At 49.5% G+C, this 17,054-nt stretch overlaps 1 protein-coding gene across 1 annotated transcript; it reads left to right on the top strand.

The window, feature by feature from the left end:
- Nucleotides 1-312, top strand: LOC145418912 (histone H4). Its single transcript, XM_080287168.1, has one exon. The coding sequence runs from the start codon at nt 1-3 to the stop codon at nt 310-312; it is 312 nt and encodes a 103-aa protein (XP_080143294.1).
- Nucleotides 313-17,054: the final 16,742 nt, after the last annotated feature.

Here is a 17,054-nt window from a genome sequence, read left to right as displayed (position 1 = left end):
ATGACTGGTCGAGGCAAAGGCGGCAAGGGTCTGGGCAAGGGAGGCGCCAAGCGACACCGCAAGGTGCTTCGTGACAACATCCAGGGCATCACCAAGCCTGCCATCCGTCGTCTGGCTCGTCGTGGCGGCGTGAAGCGTATCTCGGGCCTGATCTACGAGGAGACCCGCGGTGTTCTCAAGGTGTTCCTCGAGAACGTGATTCGCGATGCTGTCACCTACACTGAGCACGCCAAGCGCAAGACCGTGACCGCGATGGACGTGGTGTACGCCCTGAAGAGACAAGGGCGCACCCTTTACGGCTTCGGTGGTTAAGAGGGTGGGCACTATTCCACCTGGCCACGGCAAAGCACACAACAACAACCACCCCCGGACCTCTTTTAGAGGTCCACACCTAATTTCTGTGAAAGAGAATGAATGAAGGCATAGTAGTATAAGTAAATGCAGATGTTGAGCAGGTTAGCTAGCACCAAAATTAATTTTTTTTTTTTTTTTTTTTTTAAGGTAACGGATAGGAAGACATGTAATGCAACCCAACCAACTCTTACCACACCTTACATAACCAACCCTAACCTAACTGAACCATACCAAACCTCCCTCTCTCTCTCTCTGGCAGTTAAAAAAAAAAAAAAAGGGGAGGTTAGGCAACTGTCAATTCTGCTTCTACATCTTCTAATTTTAATGGACGTCTGCATACATATACATTATCACTTATTTTGCTGGGCCATTGCTTTCTCTGTCCCTCTGATCTCCCCCCCCCCCATTTCAGGAAAGCTTTCTCCATACCTATCAGGGCAATTTCCATCCTGTTGCCAGAGCATCTCCTCTGCTGTGCTCCGGGAGTCGCCTCCATAAATCGTGAAGGCAAATCCCACTATTCCAAGGTATTTCTGCCTTCATATGCACGAGCAGCAAACTTGAAGGATGCACCTAGAGAATAGAAGACATAGTCAGTCACGTCGGTGAGGCACCACACACACAGTGCATGATATGAATGCCTAAGTGTTAGACAGACAGAATGTCTGCATATGAACAAGTTATCCCTTGAATTTGTCGCTGTCACGGCCGTTTTCTCTAAGTGCCAAAACCCACCAATCACCCATCGTACAAGCATTGCATCAACCGCCATACAACCGCTGAGGCCTGAAATCAAATTTAAATGGATCCGGTTGGTACTTGCACGACCGCTAGTGCATTATATAGAAGAGGTGGTCGACAAGGTGGCTGCCACCTTGCAGGTGAATAACACCACCTATGACGAGCCCGTGGACGTTGCTAACATCCTCGCCAGGAGTTTTTCTCATGTAAGTAGCTCAGCCAATTATGACCCACGTTTCCAACATCATAAACGCACATTTGAGCTACAGATATTAGACTTTGCCACAGAAGACGTAGAGTCCCCGTACAACCAAGAGTTTACGCTAGATGAACTGCTCCTTGCCCTTAAATCCTGTAAAGACACCAGCCCTGGACCAGACACCATCACGTACGGTATGATCCAGCATCTTAATCAGGACAACCTGATTAAGATGTTAGCATTGTACAATGAGATTTGAGCGTCTCGAACGTTCCCAAACTCATGGCACTTTGCGCACGTCATACCGATACCCAAAGAGGCTGGTCGTCTTATGAATCCCACTTCATTTCGTCCTATTGTGTTGACTTCTTGTCTATGTAAGGTCATGGAACGTATGGTTAACAATAGGCTTCTTTTTGTTTTAGAGTCGAAGAATTTGTTAAATGATCAACAATGTGGCTTCCGTAAATACAGAAGTTCACTAGATCATTTAATGAATTTGGAGCATTGTATTGCAGAGGCATTTGCCAATAAAGAATTCATGATAGGGGTGTTCTTGGACATCCATAAAGCCTATGACATGACATGGCGACACGGTATACTAATGAAGCTCTATGCTTATGGTTTAAGAGGAAATTTGCCTATTTTTATTTCAAATTTCTTAAGGGACAGGACTTTCTCTGTCAAATTGCCACGTAATGTAACATCGGATATATTTATCCAGGAAAACGGGGTGCCGCAGGGAAGTGTGCTTAGTCCTACTTTATTTAGTATTATGATCAATGATATTCTGTCATCAGCTCCCATCCCAAGGAATCTTAAATACTCGCTCTACGCTGACGATTGTGCAATATGGCACTCTTCCCGTAATGCACAATTTTCGGCTGGGCGGATTCAAGCAGCCCTTGACTCCGTCCACCAATGGGCCTTGCAGTGGGGATTTAAGTTTTCCGTACGTAAGTGTGCCACTATAGTCTTCACTAATCGTAACGTCCCTAATTTGTGCTTAACTTCGGATAATCAGGCGGTACCTTTTCAAAATTCTGTAAAATTTTTAGGAATACATTTTGATCGTAGAATGAATTTTAAACTTCACGTTAATACTTTGCTTGCTCGTTGTGATAAACCGTTAAATGTCCTCAAGTACCTAGCGGGTACTACATGGGGTGCCGACAGAAAATCTTTATTAATGGTGTATAAGTCCTTTATTCGATCGAAGCTAGACTATGGCGCACAGGTGTATGGCTCGGCATCTGATGCCACGCTGAAAGGATTGGATGTGTTGCAGAATACATGCTTGCGAATGTGTCTTGGAGCTGTCCGGTGTACCCGTGTGGCTTGTATGGAAATGGAGGCGAATGTGCCTCCCCTCCGTATTCGCCGTGACCACCTGGCCTTGTCCTACAGCGTAAGGTCATTAAGGAAAAGCAATATCGGCAATGTGGCCTGTACCCCCCTGCGTCAATACCACCCCACCTTCTGTGGGGGGTGCGTCGGCCACTTGCCGCTCGCGTCCACTTACTGACTCAGGAGCTTGATGTGGACCCCAGTGACTGTGACAAGTTGGTGCTTAAAAATATAGCGCCTTGGGAGCCACCCGGCTTTACAGTCGATGTTACATTGCTCCCAGCACCAAAGGCCAAGGCGCCGGAGGCGGAGGTCCACCACTTGTTTCGTAACATCATTGTTCGTCACTTCGGGTCAAATCAATTGTACACCGACGGCTCCAAGTCGAGTGAATGTGTGGGTGCAAGTGTGTGGTCGACTGAATGTGCCCTCAGGTATCGGTTGCCGACTCATACATCTGTGTTTACTTCAGAACTCTTTGCTATTGACAAAGCCATAGACTATGCTCTCAATTCTAGGCATGACTCATTTGTCATATTTTCAGATTCAAAATCAGCCCTTCAGGCAATTGCATCTTGCACTACGGACTCTCACGAGATCCAGGGCCGCATCGTTAATAAGTTGCATTCATGCAACAAGTCATTCACGCTGATCTGGGTGCCTGGTCATTGTCGTATCTACGGCAATGAGCAGGCTGACTTACTTGCAAAGTCGGCTGTAGAGCTCGAGGAGACTTGGGACGTTCCTCGTGATCTACGGTCGAGTCTCTCTCTCGGAAAGAAATCAATAAATCTTCTGTGGCAAGGTCAGTGGACCAGACTAAATATTCCAACTTGTAAGCCGTACCTGGGCGACTGGGACACTGCCAACCGTCCCAGTCGCCTAGAGGAAAAAGTGTTGGCACGATTACGGCTTAATGCCACCATTTTAACCTACATAAAACCATATATGGAAAGATGCTTCCCACCGCACTGTGACATCTGTAATGCGGTGTTATCTATCAGTCATATCATCCTGCACTGTCGGCGATTTATTCGTGAACGTGCTTCACTTATAAATTACTGCGGCGCAGTAGACGTCCCCTTCACCCTTTCCACCATCCTGAGTGATGGGGATATTGTTATGACTGATAAATTGATGGCTTTCTTGAGAGAGACCGGACTGATCAGAGTGATGTGACTTTTTTACTGTGTGGTTATGGTTTTTATGAAGAGTAAACATATATATATTGTAATATTAATTAGGGTTGACAGTTGACATATTTTAAATAGTTCCTCCTCCCACCGATCTACTTCTAATATTGATGTCCCCTACATTAAGCCATGTTCCTCGCCTGACAGTCACCAGCTGATGAGTGCAAGTGTGCAATATAGGAAGGTATTGGGCACTTGCGGTCGATGGTGGTCTGCTGGGCGAGGTTCTTCACTTTCTGTACAAATTATGTAAATACATTATATTATCTTGCTTAAGTTATTCTAATTAGGGACGACAGCTGACGTATATGGAAATGTTCCTGACTCGTCTGGTTCCCTTTCATATATTAATGTCCCCTATATTAGGTTGTGCCTCGACTGACAGTCACCAGGTGATGAGTGCAGGTATGTCATGTAGAAAGGCATTACATATCTGCAGTCGATGGTGTTCTGTTAGTCGAGGTATTTTTACCATTAGTGTAGGTATAGCTATTTGTCTCTGTAGGATTTAGTATAGGTTAGCGATTTGTCTGTTAGGTGATTAATTTTAGGGTCTTTAGATTAGTTTTTCTTTATAATATAAGGTATAAAAAATATAAAACCAAGAAAAAATTAAAAAAATAAAAATACAAAAAAAAATAAATAAGATTAAAATTATTATATATATATGTGCGTTTGCATGAAAGTGTGTCTGTATGTATGCATGGAAGCGTGTGTGTGTGTGTGTGTGTGTGTGTGTGTGTGTGTGTGTGTGTATGTATATATATGTTTGTATATATATGTATATATGTTTAAAGGTATATACATCATATATATATATATATATATATATATATATATATATATATGGCCTTAATAACCAGGGGCTTCGGCCCCAATGGTTGATAGGCCGGAAAAAAAAAAAAAAAAAAAAAAAAAGGTGGCTGACACTCGCCTCCCAACAGTTTCACTAAGCAGGCCTTCACCGGAGCTCGCAGTTCGATGGCTGCTGCTGCTGCTGATGATGATGATGATGACGATGATTATTATTATTATTAATCTTGATGATGATGATGATGATGATGATGATGATGATGATGATGATGATGATGATGATGATGATGATGATGATGAATGAATGAATGGATGGATGGATGAATAGATAGAGTGTGGTTTTTGATTTTATAGGAACTAGTTGTTGTAATACTACTCCTAATGACGAGAGAAATGAATGAATAGTATTTTCTTAATTATTCCTCTTATTTGGGGGTGTTAAATCCACCATGGTCGTCACCACACGGATAATATATATATATATATATATATATATATATATATATATATATATATATATATATATATATACAGTATATATACTGTTGAATACATCACCATATCCTCTGTCACTGAACGACTTTGTCCATTCCTTCGATGGTGGGAGAATAGCCATGATCATCACCTATGTTTTCATTCATCCACCCGGCCAGGCAGTTATTTAGGAGGCATAATTATACAGTACAGTATTATTATGTAGGTGCAGTTGGGAACGGGACAAGACGCTATGTAGTAGTGGGAATAATAATAATAATATTATTATTATTATTATTATTATTATTAATCGACCTTCACTGATGTCATTAGCTTCTTACATGCAACCGAATGTAAATAAATATAGCCACAGACACATGCCAGCATTCAACACATACCACATTATACGCACATACATACAGACAGACAGACACATACATTACAGTATACCAACACATTCATCCATACACAAAGATGATGATGTTGGGCAAAGTCTATTCACTCTCAAGAAATGAATGTGGCTCCTAAAGGAGCCGATGGAGGTGAAGAAGAAGAAGGATTTCTTGGAAGTGTTTACTTCTTCTCCGTCTTCTTGGGGAGCAGCACAGCCTGGATGTTAGGCAGGACACCTCCCTGAGCGATGGTGACGCCAGAGAGGAGCTTGTTGAGCTCCTCGTCATTGCGGATAGCCAACTGCAGGTGACGGGGAATGACACGAGTCTTCTTGTTGTCACGGGCTGCGTTGCCAGCCAGCTCAAGCACTTCAGCTGCTAGGTACTCCATGACTCCAGCCAAGTAGACGGGGGCACCAGCACCCACACGCTCGGCGTAATTGCCTTTACGAAGGAGACGGTGGATCCTGCCGACGGGGAACTGGAGCCCAGCCCTGCTAGATCGGGACTTGGACTTTCCCTTCACCTTGCCACATCCGGACATGGTAGTAGTATCGTCTTCGTCGTCGCTGGAGTAGGAAGACCTTCAGGAGAAGACTAATGCGTCACCCGCCTTTGTTTGTGATATATTCTCCCCACAGCATGGTGGGGAACGGGCAAACAAAAGAGCCCGTCAGGGAGATGGGCAAAAATGGCTCCAAAATGGAGCATAGCAGGGACGAAGACTGGCAGACAGGGCAAGGGCGGCAGAGGAAGGGAACGAGGCGATGGTAGAGGCAACCCGATGATCAAGGAGGCGAGGGGGAGAGCGGTAGACAGGACGGCGCCGATGGAGAGGGTGCAGGCATGCTCAGGTGGAAAGCCCCAAACGACTCGGTGGTGGTTCGCGGCCGGCTGCTCCGATGTTAACAGAGGGCAGAGAGGGACGAGAGAGCGATGGACAAAACGGCGCCGGTGGTAAGGGCGCCGAAGCCCAGGTCGAAAGTCCCGAACTCTGCCCTCAACCCCCATCTGACTCGCTCCAGCTCTCCACAGCAGCAGGTGGAAGCGTAGAGGGTAGGTCCGGTCCTGGTGGTCAAAAGGGCACAACCCCGGTCCTGGTGGTGACGGAGAGAGGGTTGTAGGCCGGGCATAAAGGGCGGAGGATCCTCGATCTCCTGATGGACCGACAAGGGCACTCCCTATGATGGAAGGACAGGCCCGTCCCTCGGCTGGTACGGCTGCTGTAGAGAGCGGGGCCCGTACTTATAAAAACTACATCATAGTTAGGTGAAAGTCATAAATGTGAGACTTAGGGAGCACCTCATCATAACTAAGTCGAGACTTTGTTAGGTCGAAGTCACAAGCTGCTGAGTTAGCGGTTGGCGCTGCGTAGCACTTGAGAGTTTCGAAAAATGAAGAAAAATCTAAGAAAACAACAGAGAAAAGATGCTACAAAAAATCAGAAATTACTACGATATTTTCTTAAATGTTTTCAGGGTAAAGTAAAGAGATTAATGTCATTTTTGAGGAATTATTAATTTACCACTTTGTGTTGTGGACGAGGACATGTTGCCTCTCCACACCACCCTGTAAACAAACACCACACCGCCACCCAAGCATGGAGAACATACACGTGCTGAAGGGGGTTAAAGCCTTGTTTCTTGCCATTGGTCTTGTTAGTGTCTCCCGCACCAAATCGGTCACAAAAATTATGCCTGCACGGTCCAAACGATATCTCTTGACCAGTTCTGCATCACTTTGCTCGTTAAGCACATCTTTCCTTTCACGAAAATGTCTTGGTTGACGCTGGCGAATTTGTTGTTGTTGTGGTGCGGCGGCCATCTTTACTGTTATGATCGAGTCATAAGCCGCGTCCGAAGCGCTATAACCACTCGGGAGGGGTCTTAAGCTATGACTCAGTTTAAGTCGAACATAAGGACTTATGACTCGCTCCTATGAATTTAGGACAGACTTTCGCCCTATGACTCAGTCTTAGTGTTTTATAAGTACGGGCCCTGGTCCCGCCGGGAACAGCGGTGGAGGTGTTGCCTCGGCGAGAGGTGGACTGTGAGTGTCACCCACTTTGTTTGTTTGTTAAAGATTTCCCCTTCGATTAAATGGAAGGGGCCGGGCCATATGTTAGCCCAGTCAGTGGATTTAGGCGTAGATCAGTAAGGGGGAGATACTGCCGTAACAGTCTCTTGACTGGTACAAATATATATATATGCACATATACCCGTATATGTGCATATTCACACACACATGCACACACACACACACACACACACACACACAGTCAATACACACACACACATTCATACACACAGATATACTTGCACATCAATGGACATGCATGTTAGGGGGAGGAGGGGCAGAGCGCACCACCTCAGTCAATATTGGGAGAGGGACCGTGGCTACAACGTAGGCTGCAGCATTTCGTAGAGAGTTAATGGATCTGGCTGCATCATGGGTTCTGGGAATATCCGGGTTTGGAAGAGGTCTTTTCCTGATGCGTGAGGTGGCTGGGCATTTGAGGAGGTAGTGCAGGAGGGGGTAGAGTGTAGCCGCTTGACAGTGCTGACATTCAGATTCTGGTGCTTCATCATCGTCGATAATTTCGCTGCAGCATTTATATCCCAGGCGAAGGCGGCGCAGATGAGTGAGCATGTTAAAGTTGGATCTAGTGGTAGGTGGTAGTGGCTTATAGTGTGTGGCAAGTGCATACCATCTAGCGGAGGGGGAGTGTAGTTCGACATATAGGCGGTGGTCATCTTTATTTAATCTGGCTGCCCTTTCTCTAATGCCTTGCTTGACTTGGCTTAGGCTTGTCGTGATGACAAAATCGATGTTCGGTTTTTCTAGGGCGTGTTTTGCTGTGAGGTCTGCCTTCTCGTTACCCACGATGCCTACATGACTTGGGATCCAATTTATAATAATCGATCCTCCAGCATTGCAGATACCTTGTGAGGTGGTGAGAATGTCATGGATTAAGTGAATGTTGTCTTTGTGAGTGTGTTGGCGAAGAGTATGAATAGCCGAAGCAGAGTCCGTGTGTATGATAGTGGGAGTAGTGGGGTTGTGCTCTAGGGCATCAGAGAGGGCAGCTAATATGGTTGCCAGCTAGGCCTGGAGGGTGGAGGCACCATCTGTGACACGGAAGCCAAAAGATCTGTCCCCGCACACAAAAGCTCCTCCAGCTTTGGTTGGTGTGACAGAACCGTCGGTGTAGTACGTATTGGACCGTGGGAGTGTGTGGGTGGCAATTTGTCTGAGGCCCTCTTGACGCAGCAATTGGGTGGGCGTTTGTTTTTTGGATAGTGTGTGCGTGAAAATGAGCGTGAATGGGGGTGGACTCCAAGGAGGCTGGGGGATGAAGTTGGTGGCAGGTGTGTTATTGGCTTGTGTTATAAAGTTATCTAGTTCATAGGTGTGGATAGCTCGAGCTACATTATGAACCCAGCTATTTGTAAGTCCTGGTGGAGGCTGGCTGCTGCTGTGAGCCGTGGCAGTAGGGGAAGGGGGGAAGAATTGTGGGCTAGTTTGGCTGCCAGGCCCGCCACTCTTGCTTGTATGCGAAGGTGTAAGGATTCGAGGTGACATTCCATGCGGAGATTGCATAGTCTGGTCCACATGGGTGCACCAGTCATGGTGCGCATGGCACTGTTCTGGATGACTTCCAGTTTGGCCAGTTGTGGCTCGTCAAGGGACGGTAGTACTGGCGCCGCATAGTCCACTAATGCTCTTATGGTCTGGATGTAGAATAGATGGAGGACTTTGTATGTGGCACCCCTTCCCTTTCCTGCCAAGGATCGCAGAGCATTGAAGCGAAGCTTTGTTCTTTCTCGGAGGTGGTTGACCTCAGTCTGGAAAGAAAGTTTGGAGTCAAAGATAACTCCCAGGTACTTGTGTGTGGGAACATAATCGATGGCTGTGTCACCGAGGTGGAGTTTGTCTTTCGATGGGTTTATGAGGAAGGGAAGAGCCTTGGTTTTATTTGGGTTGATTTTGAGTCCCAGCTCTGTACATTTTAGGTGGAGTCTTGTCAGAGCCCTCTGGGTTTTTGCATGATATGGGCCACCGTGGACTACCAGAGTAATATCGTCAGCATAACAGAGGAGTCGGGCTCCAGGGCCTAGATCCATCTGTAGGAGGCAGTTTATAAGGGCGTTAAAAAGCGTGGGGCTGAGAATGCTGCCCTGTGGGGTTCCGTTGATGTGGCAGTGTTCTGATGATGTGTGCCCCTGAAATCGTACTGCTGCCCGTCGGCCCTGAAAGAAGCTCTCAAGCCAGCACAGGAGGCGACCTTTGACTCCCCTGCTTGCTAGGGTTGCCAGGATAGCCCTCGGGCATGCCAGCTCGAAGGCCTTTTCCAGGTCTATAAAAATGGCCAGGCCTCTTCCTCCACGCAACTCCGAGAGGAAGGAGCTCAGGCACTCAGCCGTTCCCCTGCCTCTGGTGTAAGCAAAGATGTGACTGTGGGGTGATGGCAGAATCCAGTTGAGGCGCTCGAGCACCATCCTCTCAACAGTTTTGCTTAAGCAGCTGAGAAGGGAGATGGGTCTAAAGGCTGTGGGATCAGGTGGTTTGGGGATGGGGTGAATGGTGGCAGTCTTCCATCGCTCAGGGACTTTGCCCATAGACCAGGAGTGATTCAATAGGTCTAGGAAGGCGGATCTTGCTGTAGGCCCAGCGTGTGTGAGCATGGAATAGGTGATACCATCTGGGCCTGGGGCAGTGTCAGTGCTTGTTTTCAAGGCTTGATCAAGCTCATGCATCGTGAATAGATGATCAGAGTCAGCTGGGGTGGCCTTGCACACGTTTATAAGATCCGTCCTGGTCTGGTTTAAGGTTTCTTGCTTATGTGTGGTGTCTTCTGGAAGCTGTGTGGGGGAGGTCCTCTGGGCAAATGTAGCTGCCAGTCTTTCAGCCTCTCCCTGTGGGTCGGGGTGAGAGGGGTGGCAAAGGATTGGAAACAGCTCTCAATTTTTTCCAAATGCTTCCCAGTCTTGAATGAGCACCAAGGGACTGACACCACTCCAGCCACTTTTGCTCCTTTATGTCTGTTTTCTCCGCTGTAGAGTGCCTGACGACGGCCTGGAGGTAGGCTAGGCTATTAGTTGTCGGGTTGGCTCTATGGATCTTCTTGGCTCTGTTAAGGCGTCTGTTTAGTTCCTTCACCCTGTCACAGTAGAACCAATGGTCTGTATGGTAAGCCTTTGGGGGAGCAGTTTTTGGGATAGAGGAGCCTGCTGCTGCACTGAAGGCGTCTGTGAGGAGGGCGGCATGTTCCTCCAGATTTACTGGAGCGTTAAATGCTGCTGTATCTTCCAGTATGGTGGTGAATTTAGGCCAGTCTGCCCTCTTGGTATTCCACCTTGGTGGGGGCCCAGCAGGCGTAGGGAGTGGAGCAACCCTGATAGTGGTAATTATAGCATGATGGTCTGATGTTAGGGTGGGAGGTAGCCTCCAGGTAGTGAGGGGGGGCTAAGCCAGACGACACAAAAGAGAGATCTAGCCTGCCTCCGCGTACATGCGTTGGTGTGGATAGGTCATTGAGGAGTATGATCTCTGGCACCGCCTCCTGTAGCTCTGAAATATGGCATGCAGCTGCATTGGTGGGGGACCTAGAGCCTAAGCTGGGGTGATGGGCATTAAGATCGCCACCAATGAAGAGCTGATTAGTTGTGGAGAGAGTGGCAACCTCCCCAAGGTTAATGTCGGCTGTAGGGTGGCGGTAAATATTATATAGTTGTAGGTGACCATCTGCTAAGGTTATGTCAACTCCTTGGACCTCGACACCTTCGCCACAGTCTGGTGGCGGATCAATAGCTGTGGCAGGTATATGGCTCCGAACAAGTATGGCACAGCCTCTGGGGCCGCCTGGAGTGCTGGGGAGGAGGAAGGTGGTGAAGCCTTGCAATCGGAGCTGCCTGTTCGGTTTTAGGAGTGTTTCTTGGAGGAGGAGGATGTCTAAATGGTCTCTATGGGCTGCCTCTTCTAGTAGGAGGCGTTTGGGAGTAATCCCATAGACGTTCCACTGTAAAATGTGGAGTGCTTGTGTGTGTGTGTGGGTTGTCTGTGAGGAAATGTGTGTGTTAGTCGTCCATGTCTGTGTGCATTGGGATGGGAGATCGTGATCTCCTCCTGTGTGTGTTGGTGTCCGTGTGTGGTGGTGCTGGGGACAGCTGGTGTGCTTTGTCTGGCTGTTTGTCTGTGGTGTTGGCATGGCTGCGTGACTGTTGGTGAGGTGTTCGTAGGCGGTCTTGAGACTGTTTGCGTGAACGTGAGCGGCTCTGACGTTCCTCTTTTCCCCTCTGTTTGCTGTGTTGTGTGTGAATAGGAGCAGTGGTAGGGGTTGTGGGTGGCGGTGGCATCTCTGTTTGTGTTGGCTGTGGGTTGTGTGCAAACTGGTCGAGTGATTTGTGTACGAACGTGTGGATTCCCTCTGGGCTGGGGATAGGCATGCCTAGCTCCTTTCCCATCCATGTGGTGATATGGTCGGCTATTTGCTGAGCAAAGCAGGCCAGTTGGTCCCTGTTCAGAATAACATATCCTGGAGATAGTATGGAAGCTGGTGGAGGAGTTTGCGTGGCGGCATCTGGCACTGTTTGAGTCGAGATGGTGTGGACTGTCGGACGTGTTGGTGGAGGCGGTTGTGCTGTGGTGTGTGATGTGGCAGTGGGAGTGGGTCTGGATGGAGGTGGGGAAACTGCTGGAGGTGTGTGTTTGCTTGGAGGTAGAGGGGGGAACTCATCTGGGGCCGGTGGTTGCCGTATTGTGGACTGTGGTGTGCGTTGTTGTCCCCATGTGAAGGTCCCTGGTGGTGCTGGTGTCACTGTAGTCCTTGCCTGGAGCCAACGGTGCTCTCTTACTATGACCTTCTGCACAAGGTCTTTGCGTGCTGGGCATAGTTTGTTCCAGGCATGGTGAGGGAGCTTGCAGTTGGGGCATTTCGGCTGAACCGGCTGCTTGGCCTTTAACTTGGTGATGCACTCCTCTGTGGCATGACGACCGCTGCACACAGCGCATGTTGGGGGGCCAGTGCATCGTGACTGGTGGTGCCCGTAGCGCTGGTTGAAGCACCTGAGAGGTTCCGGGGTGTATGGGCGGATAGTGTAGGTGCCCCATGACTGTAGGTCGAGTGCTGTTGGGATGGGGCCTCTGAGGGTGACTAGCACCTGCCTGGTGGGGGCTCCCCCTACCTCGCATCTCGTGGCTTCCTCCACTTGGATGTTGTTTTTTATGGCTTGCAGGGGAAAATTTGTAGGGTAATTTTGGAGGATAACTTTTCTGGTGGACAGGTTGGGGTCAAGTTTTTTCAGGCTGATAGGTTTGCCTGCCACAGAGGTGAGAGAGACTAAGGTGTGAAAGGTGTCTTTATCGAGAGGAACCAGGATCGTGTTTTGGTTCCGTGTTGCCTCCAATTTAAACTTGAGATGAGGCAGCTCTGTCTCCAAGGCGATCACAGTGTCATAAGGGGTGGGGAAGGCATCATTGTTGGTGATAAGGAATGCAGGAGGCTTGGAGGGGGGAAGAGGGAGTGTACTGGTAGTGTTAGGTGGCTGAGGAAGGTGCTGGGAAGATGAACGTGTGTTTGTGGGTGTGGTGTGGCGGTCTGTATTGCAGGAGGATGTGGCTGGCTCATCAGCAAGGTTGGTAAGTCTTTTACTATTTTTCTTTCTCTGTACCACTGTGAAGCCGTCATCATCAGTCATCGTGTCTGTGGTCGTGGTGGCAGGGGCCTGGGTAGCATCTGTCTTGGAAGTCAAGGTGTCAGGAGGAGTTAACTTGGCGTCCTTGCTGGAGAGGTCTGAGTCAGTGGGAGAGATATCTTCGGTATCCATGCTCAGGAAGAGATCATCAGCACCATATTCTGGCCCTGTTAGTCGTGGCCTTTTGCAGTGAGACTTAGGCTTGGTGCCTGTAGGTGATGGAGGTGAACACGAGTCACCACTCGGGTCAGGATCAAGTGCAGGATCCGGCACGCTCATGGTAAAAAAAAAAAAAAAAAAAAAAAAAAAAAAAGCTCTCTCTCTCTCTCTCTCTATATATATATATATATGTACTGGAGTATTTATTTATTTAAATGTTATTCCATTCCTCTTTCTAGCATACACACATGTACATACTCATACACACATGTATACTTCAAATATACACGAATATATGTGTATGAACCAATGTATATACCTTAAAAGAGCAACGAAAGAAACAAGAAAATAAATAAATTATCAGCTGCTAATCCGGCGGTTCCCTACAGTGCCGGGGGCCTAAACTCCCCGCCCTCTAAAGGGCGCCGTGAGAGTACCCCAACACTGCCCCGTGAGGGACTTACCTAACCCTAGCCCTAACAGAAAGCCTACCCTTGCCGCCTCCTATAACCAGGCCTCTAAGGCCCCCCTTCATGGAAATACCCTACGGTATCCCTTCAGGGTTCGGCGTCGTACTACGGCAGGGACTCTAAGTGGCAGCCGGAAAAACAGCTGATAACACAAAAAACACAAGAGCACACAAGACTTTGGTGAAAAGCACCGGATCTCGTAAACGAGAGAAAAAACAGACTGTGAAAGTCTAAGGAGAGTTCTAGCCACCGTTCAGGATCTGGGGAAGAGATGTGCTCACTACGAGAGCTGGGCCAGAACTGTGTCACCCGCCTGTGTTTGTTTGTTTGTGAGATATTCGTCCCAGTTTCCTGGGACACGGGCAAACAGAGAGCCTGTCAGAGGTGCGCACTACTTGCGCGAGCTTGCTTTATCGAGGTGGAGGGTAATCCCTTACCGTAGTAAGTAATATATTTAATGGAGCATGGGCAACAATGCCAGCAGCGTCCCTAAAGACATCACCAGTTCGGGCAAGGGCCGAGTCGAGCTCAGACCTGAGCCTGGTGGTGGCTGGGCAGTCCAGAAGATAATGCAAAAGGGGCTCCTCACAGCTGGCCAAGCAATGTTCACACGGGTCTGGCTCCATACCCCTAATTTGCTTGTAGCAGAGAAACCCAAGACGCAATCTTCGAAGTCGGACTACAATAAAATTAGGTAGACCTGGGGGGGGCAGCAGGAGGGAATAGGACGTGGCAGTAGCATACCATTTTGCAGAGCAAGAGCCCTCCGTGACCCAGAACTGATGGTCCTCTAGGGATAGTCTTCCTATGGTGGCAGTGAGAGTGTGGATGAGGTGCGAGGGACTAGGTCGTAGTGGAAATGTGATGTCTGGAAGATCACAAGCTGAGCGCGCAGCGTGATCAGCACGCTCGTTGCCACTGATTCCCACATGTCCCGGGAGCCAGTGCAGGTTAATCGTTGCGCCCCTATGGACAAGAAGTGATGCGAATGTATGGATCGCTGTTAGGAGGAAGACGTTGTCATGCAGCGAGAAAGATCGTAATCTCTGAATCGAGGAAAGAGAGTCTGTGTGGATTATGACTCGGTTGCGACGATGGTGGTGAGCATGGCGCAAAGCACCCAGGATGGCCGCAAGTTCCGCCTGGAAAGCGGATACACCTGAGGAGAGTCGCCAAGCTTCCACTATTTGCCCAGTGACAAAGGCTGCTCCAGCTGCGCCATTGGGGGAAACAGAGCCATCAGTGTAATAGATGGCTGAGTCTGGTAAGGCCAGTGCTGCCACCCTACTGAGACCCTCCTGGCGAAGGAGTGCTGGAATCGAGGAGCGGGGTTTAGCCTCCGATGGACAAAAAATATTAAAAAGAGGAGGATCCCATGGCGGTGGATCAACATATCCGGAAAAGGGGGAGTCGGGGTCTTGACAGAGGCTCGCCGCAGCTCCCAGTCCATGGATGACAGCGGCCGTGTTGCGAGCCCAGTCACGCTGAGGGGCCGGCTCGGGTGGGCGGCCGAGAAGGCGTTTTAGGAGGGCAGTGACGGGCAGGTGAGGCAGGCACTGGATCATCTTCAGTGTAACGATTGCCGCTTGTAACATAATGCGATGGGCCAGAGACGGCACCCCGCCCTCCATACGCAGATTTTCAATCCGGGTCCAACGTGGAGCACCCAGCATGATGCGGAGTGCATCGTTCTGGATGACTTCCAGAGATCGAGACACTGGTGGAGTGAGACCAGTTAGACAGATGGCGCTGTAGTCCACCAGAGATCGGATTGCATGAATATAAAAGGTCCGGAGGACAGAAAATGATGCCCCCAAACTCCGCCTGGAGAGGTATCTGAGAGCAGCCATTCGGGTGGAAGCACGTTCCCTCAGATACCGTACATGGCAAGCAAAGGTGAGGCCCCCATCTAGCCAAACCCCCAGATACTGGTGGACGGTGACCATTGAGAGCTGATGACCTCCAAGCAGCAGTGGAAAGTCGGGGGGGCGGAGGCCAAAAGGCAGACACTTCGTCTTAGCAAAGTTGATTTTAAGCCCTAGCTCGTTGCACTTTGCGTGTAACCGAGAAAGGGCCAAGTCTGCCTGTTGAAAACAGTCTCTCCGTGTAAACACGAGGGCCAGATCGTCAGCATAACAGAGTAGAGTTATGCCAGGCCCATATTCAACAAAAAGGAGCTCCTCCATCAGGACATTGAACAGGATAGGGCTCAAAACGCTTCCCTGGGGGGCGCCATTGGTATGCGGGTGAAAAGGGGAGAGGTGCCCCTGAAAGCGGACCCCCGCAGTGCGGCCACTAAAAAAATCCCGGACCCAGGATATGAGCCTGCCCCCTACTCCCCTGGCCGCAAGAGCTGCCAAGATAACGGTGGGGTTCGCCAGTTCGAATGCCTTCTCGAGGTCGAGGAAGATGGCCATCCCCCGTCCGCCCCTCAGCTCCCCAAGGAATGATGCAAGGCAGTGGGTGGCACTCCTGCCTGGGTGATATGCATAAATCCTTGGGTGCAGCGGTCCCAGCCGCCAAGCAAGACGAGCCCGCACAACCCTCTCAGCTGTCTTTGCAAAGCAACTGAGCAGGGAGATGGGGCGCATGGCAGTGGGATCACTAGGTTTCGGAATCGGGTGGATGACCGCCATCTTCCACGACCTCGGTAGACGCCCCTTAGACCACGAGAGGTTGAGCAAATCAAGCAGACGCTCTCCACCGCAATCTCCAGCATGACTTAAAATGGAGTACGTGACCCCATCGAGCCCCGGTGCAGTGTCCTCCCGGCGCCTCAGCGCTTTTTGAAGCTCTCTGCTGGTGATGGGACAGTCAGCGGGGTCAGGTGTATTACACGCCGTCTGAATGGCCGCAATGCGAGAGGCGGACAGCTGCACTTGTGAGGCTCGGACAGACTGCGGGAGATTGGAAGAGGCTGAGCGGTCAGCGAAATGCTGGGCAAGACGGCTGGCCTCAGCGGCAGGGTCAGGGTGAGAGGGCGGACGAGGAGGACGTGGATCGGAGATGAACCTGATTCTCCCCCACATCTCACGGAGCGTGGAGTGAGAATCCAGGGTGCGACACCATCCGATCCACGCCTCCTCTTTAAGGCGACGCTTTTCAGTAACCACATGCCGAGTCACAGCAACCAGGTACCGGCGGTGCGGAGATGTTCGGCGCCGCCGGTACTGCCTGCGTGCTGCATTCAGCCTATGGTTCAATTCCCTGACCCTGTC

Source organism: Coenobita brevimanus, chromosome 117, assembly GCF_032717465.1.
Source record: "Coenobita brevimanus isolate Jiangsu-jjx chromosome 117, ASM3271746v2, whole genome shotgun sequence".
Taxonomy (NCBI): Eukaryota; Metazoa; Arthropoda; class Malacostraca; order Decapoda; family Coenobitidae; genus Coenobita; species Coenobita brevimanus.
This window is presented reverse-complemented; position numbering and strand designations above follow the sequence as displayed.

Excerpts from the sequence above, each read along its gene's own strand:
- LOC145418912 (XM_080287168.1), top strand. The coding sequence starts at position 1 with ATGACTGGTCGAGGCAAAGGCGGCAAGGGTCTGGGCAAGGGAGGCGCC.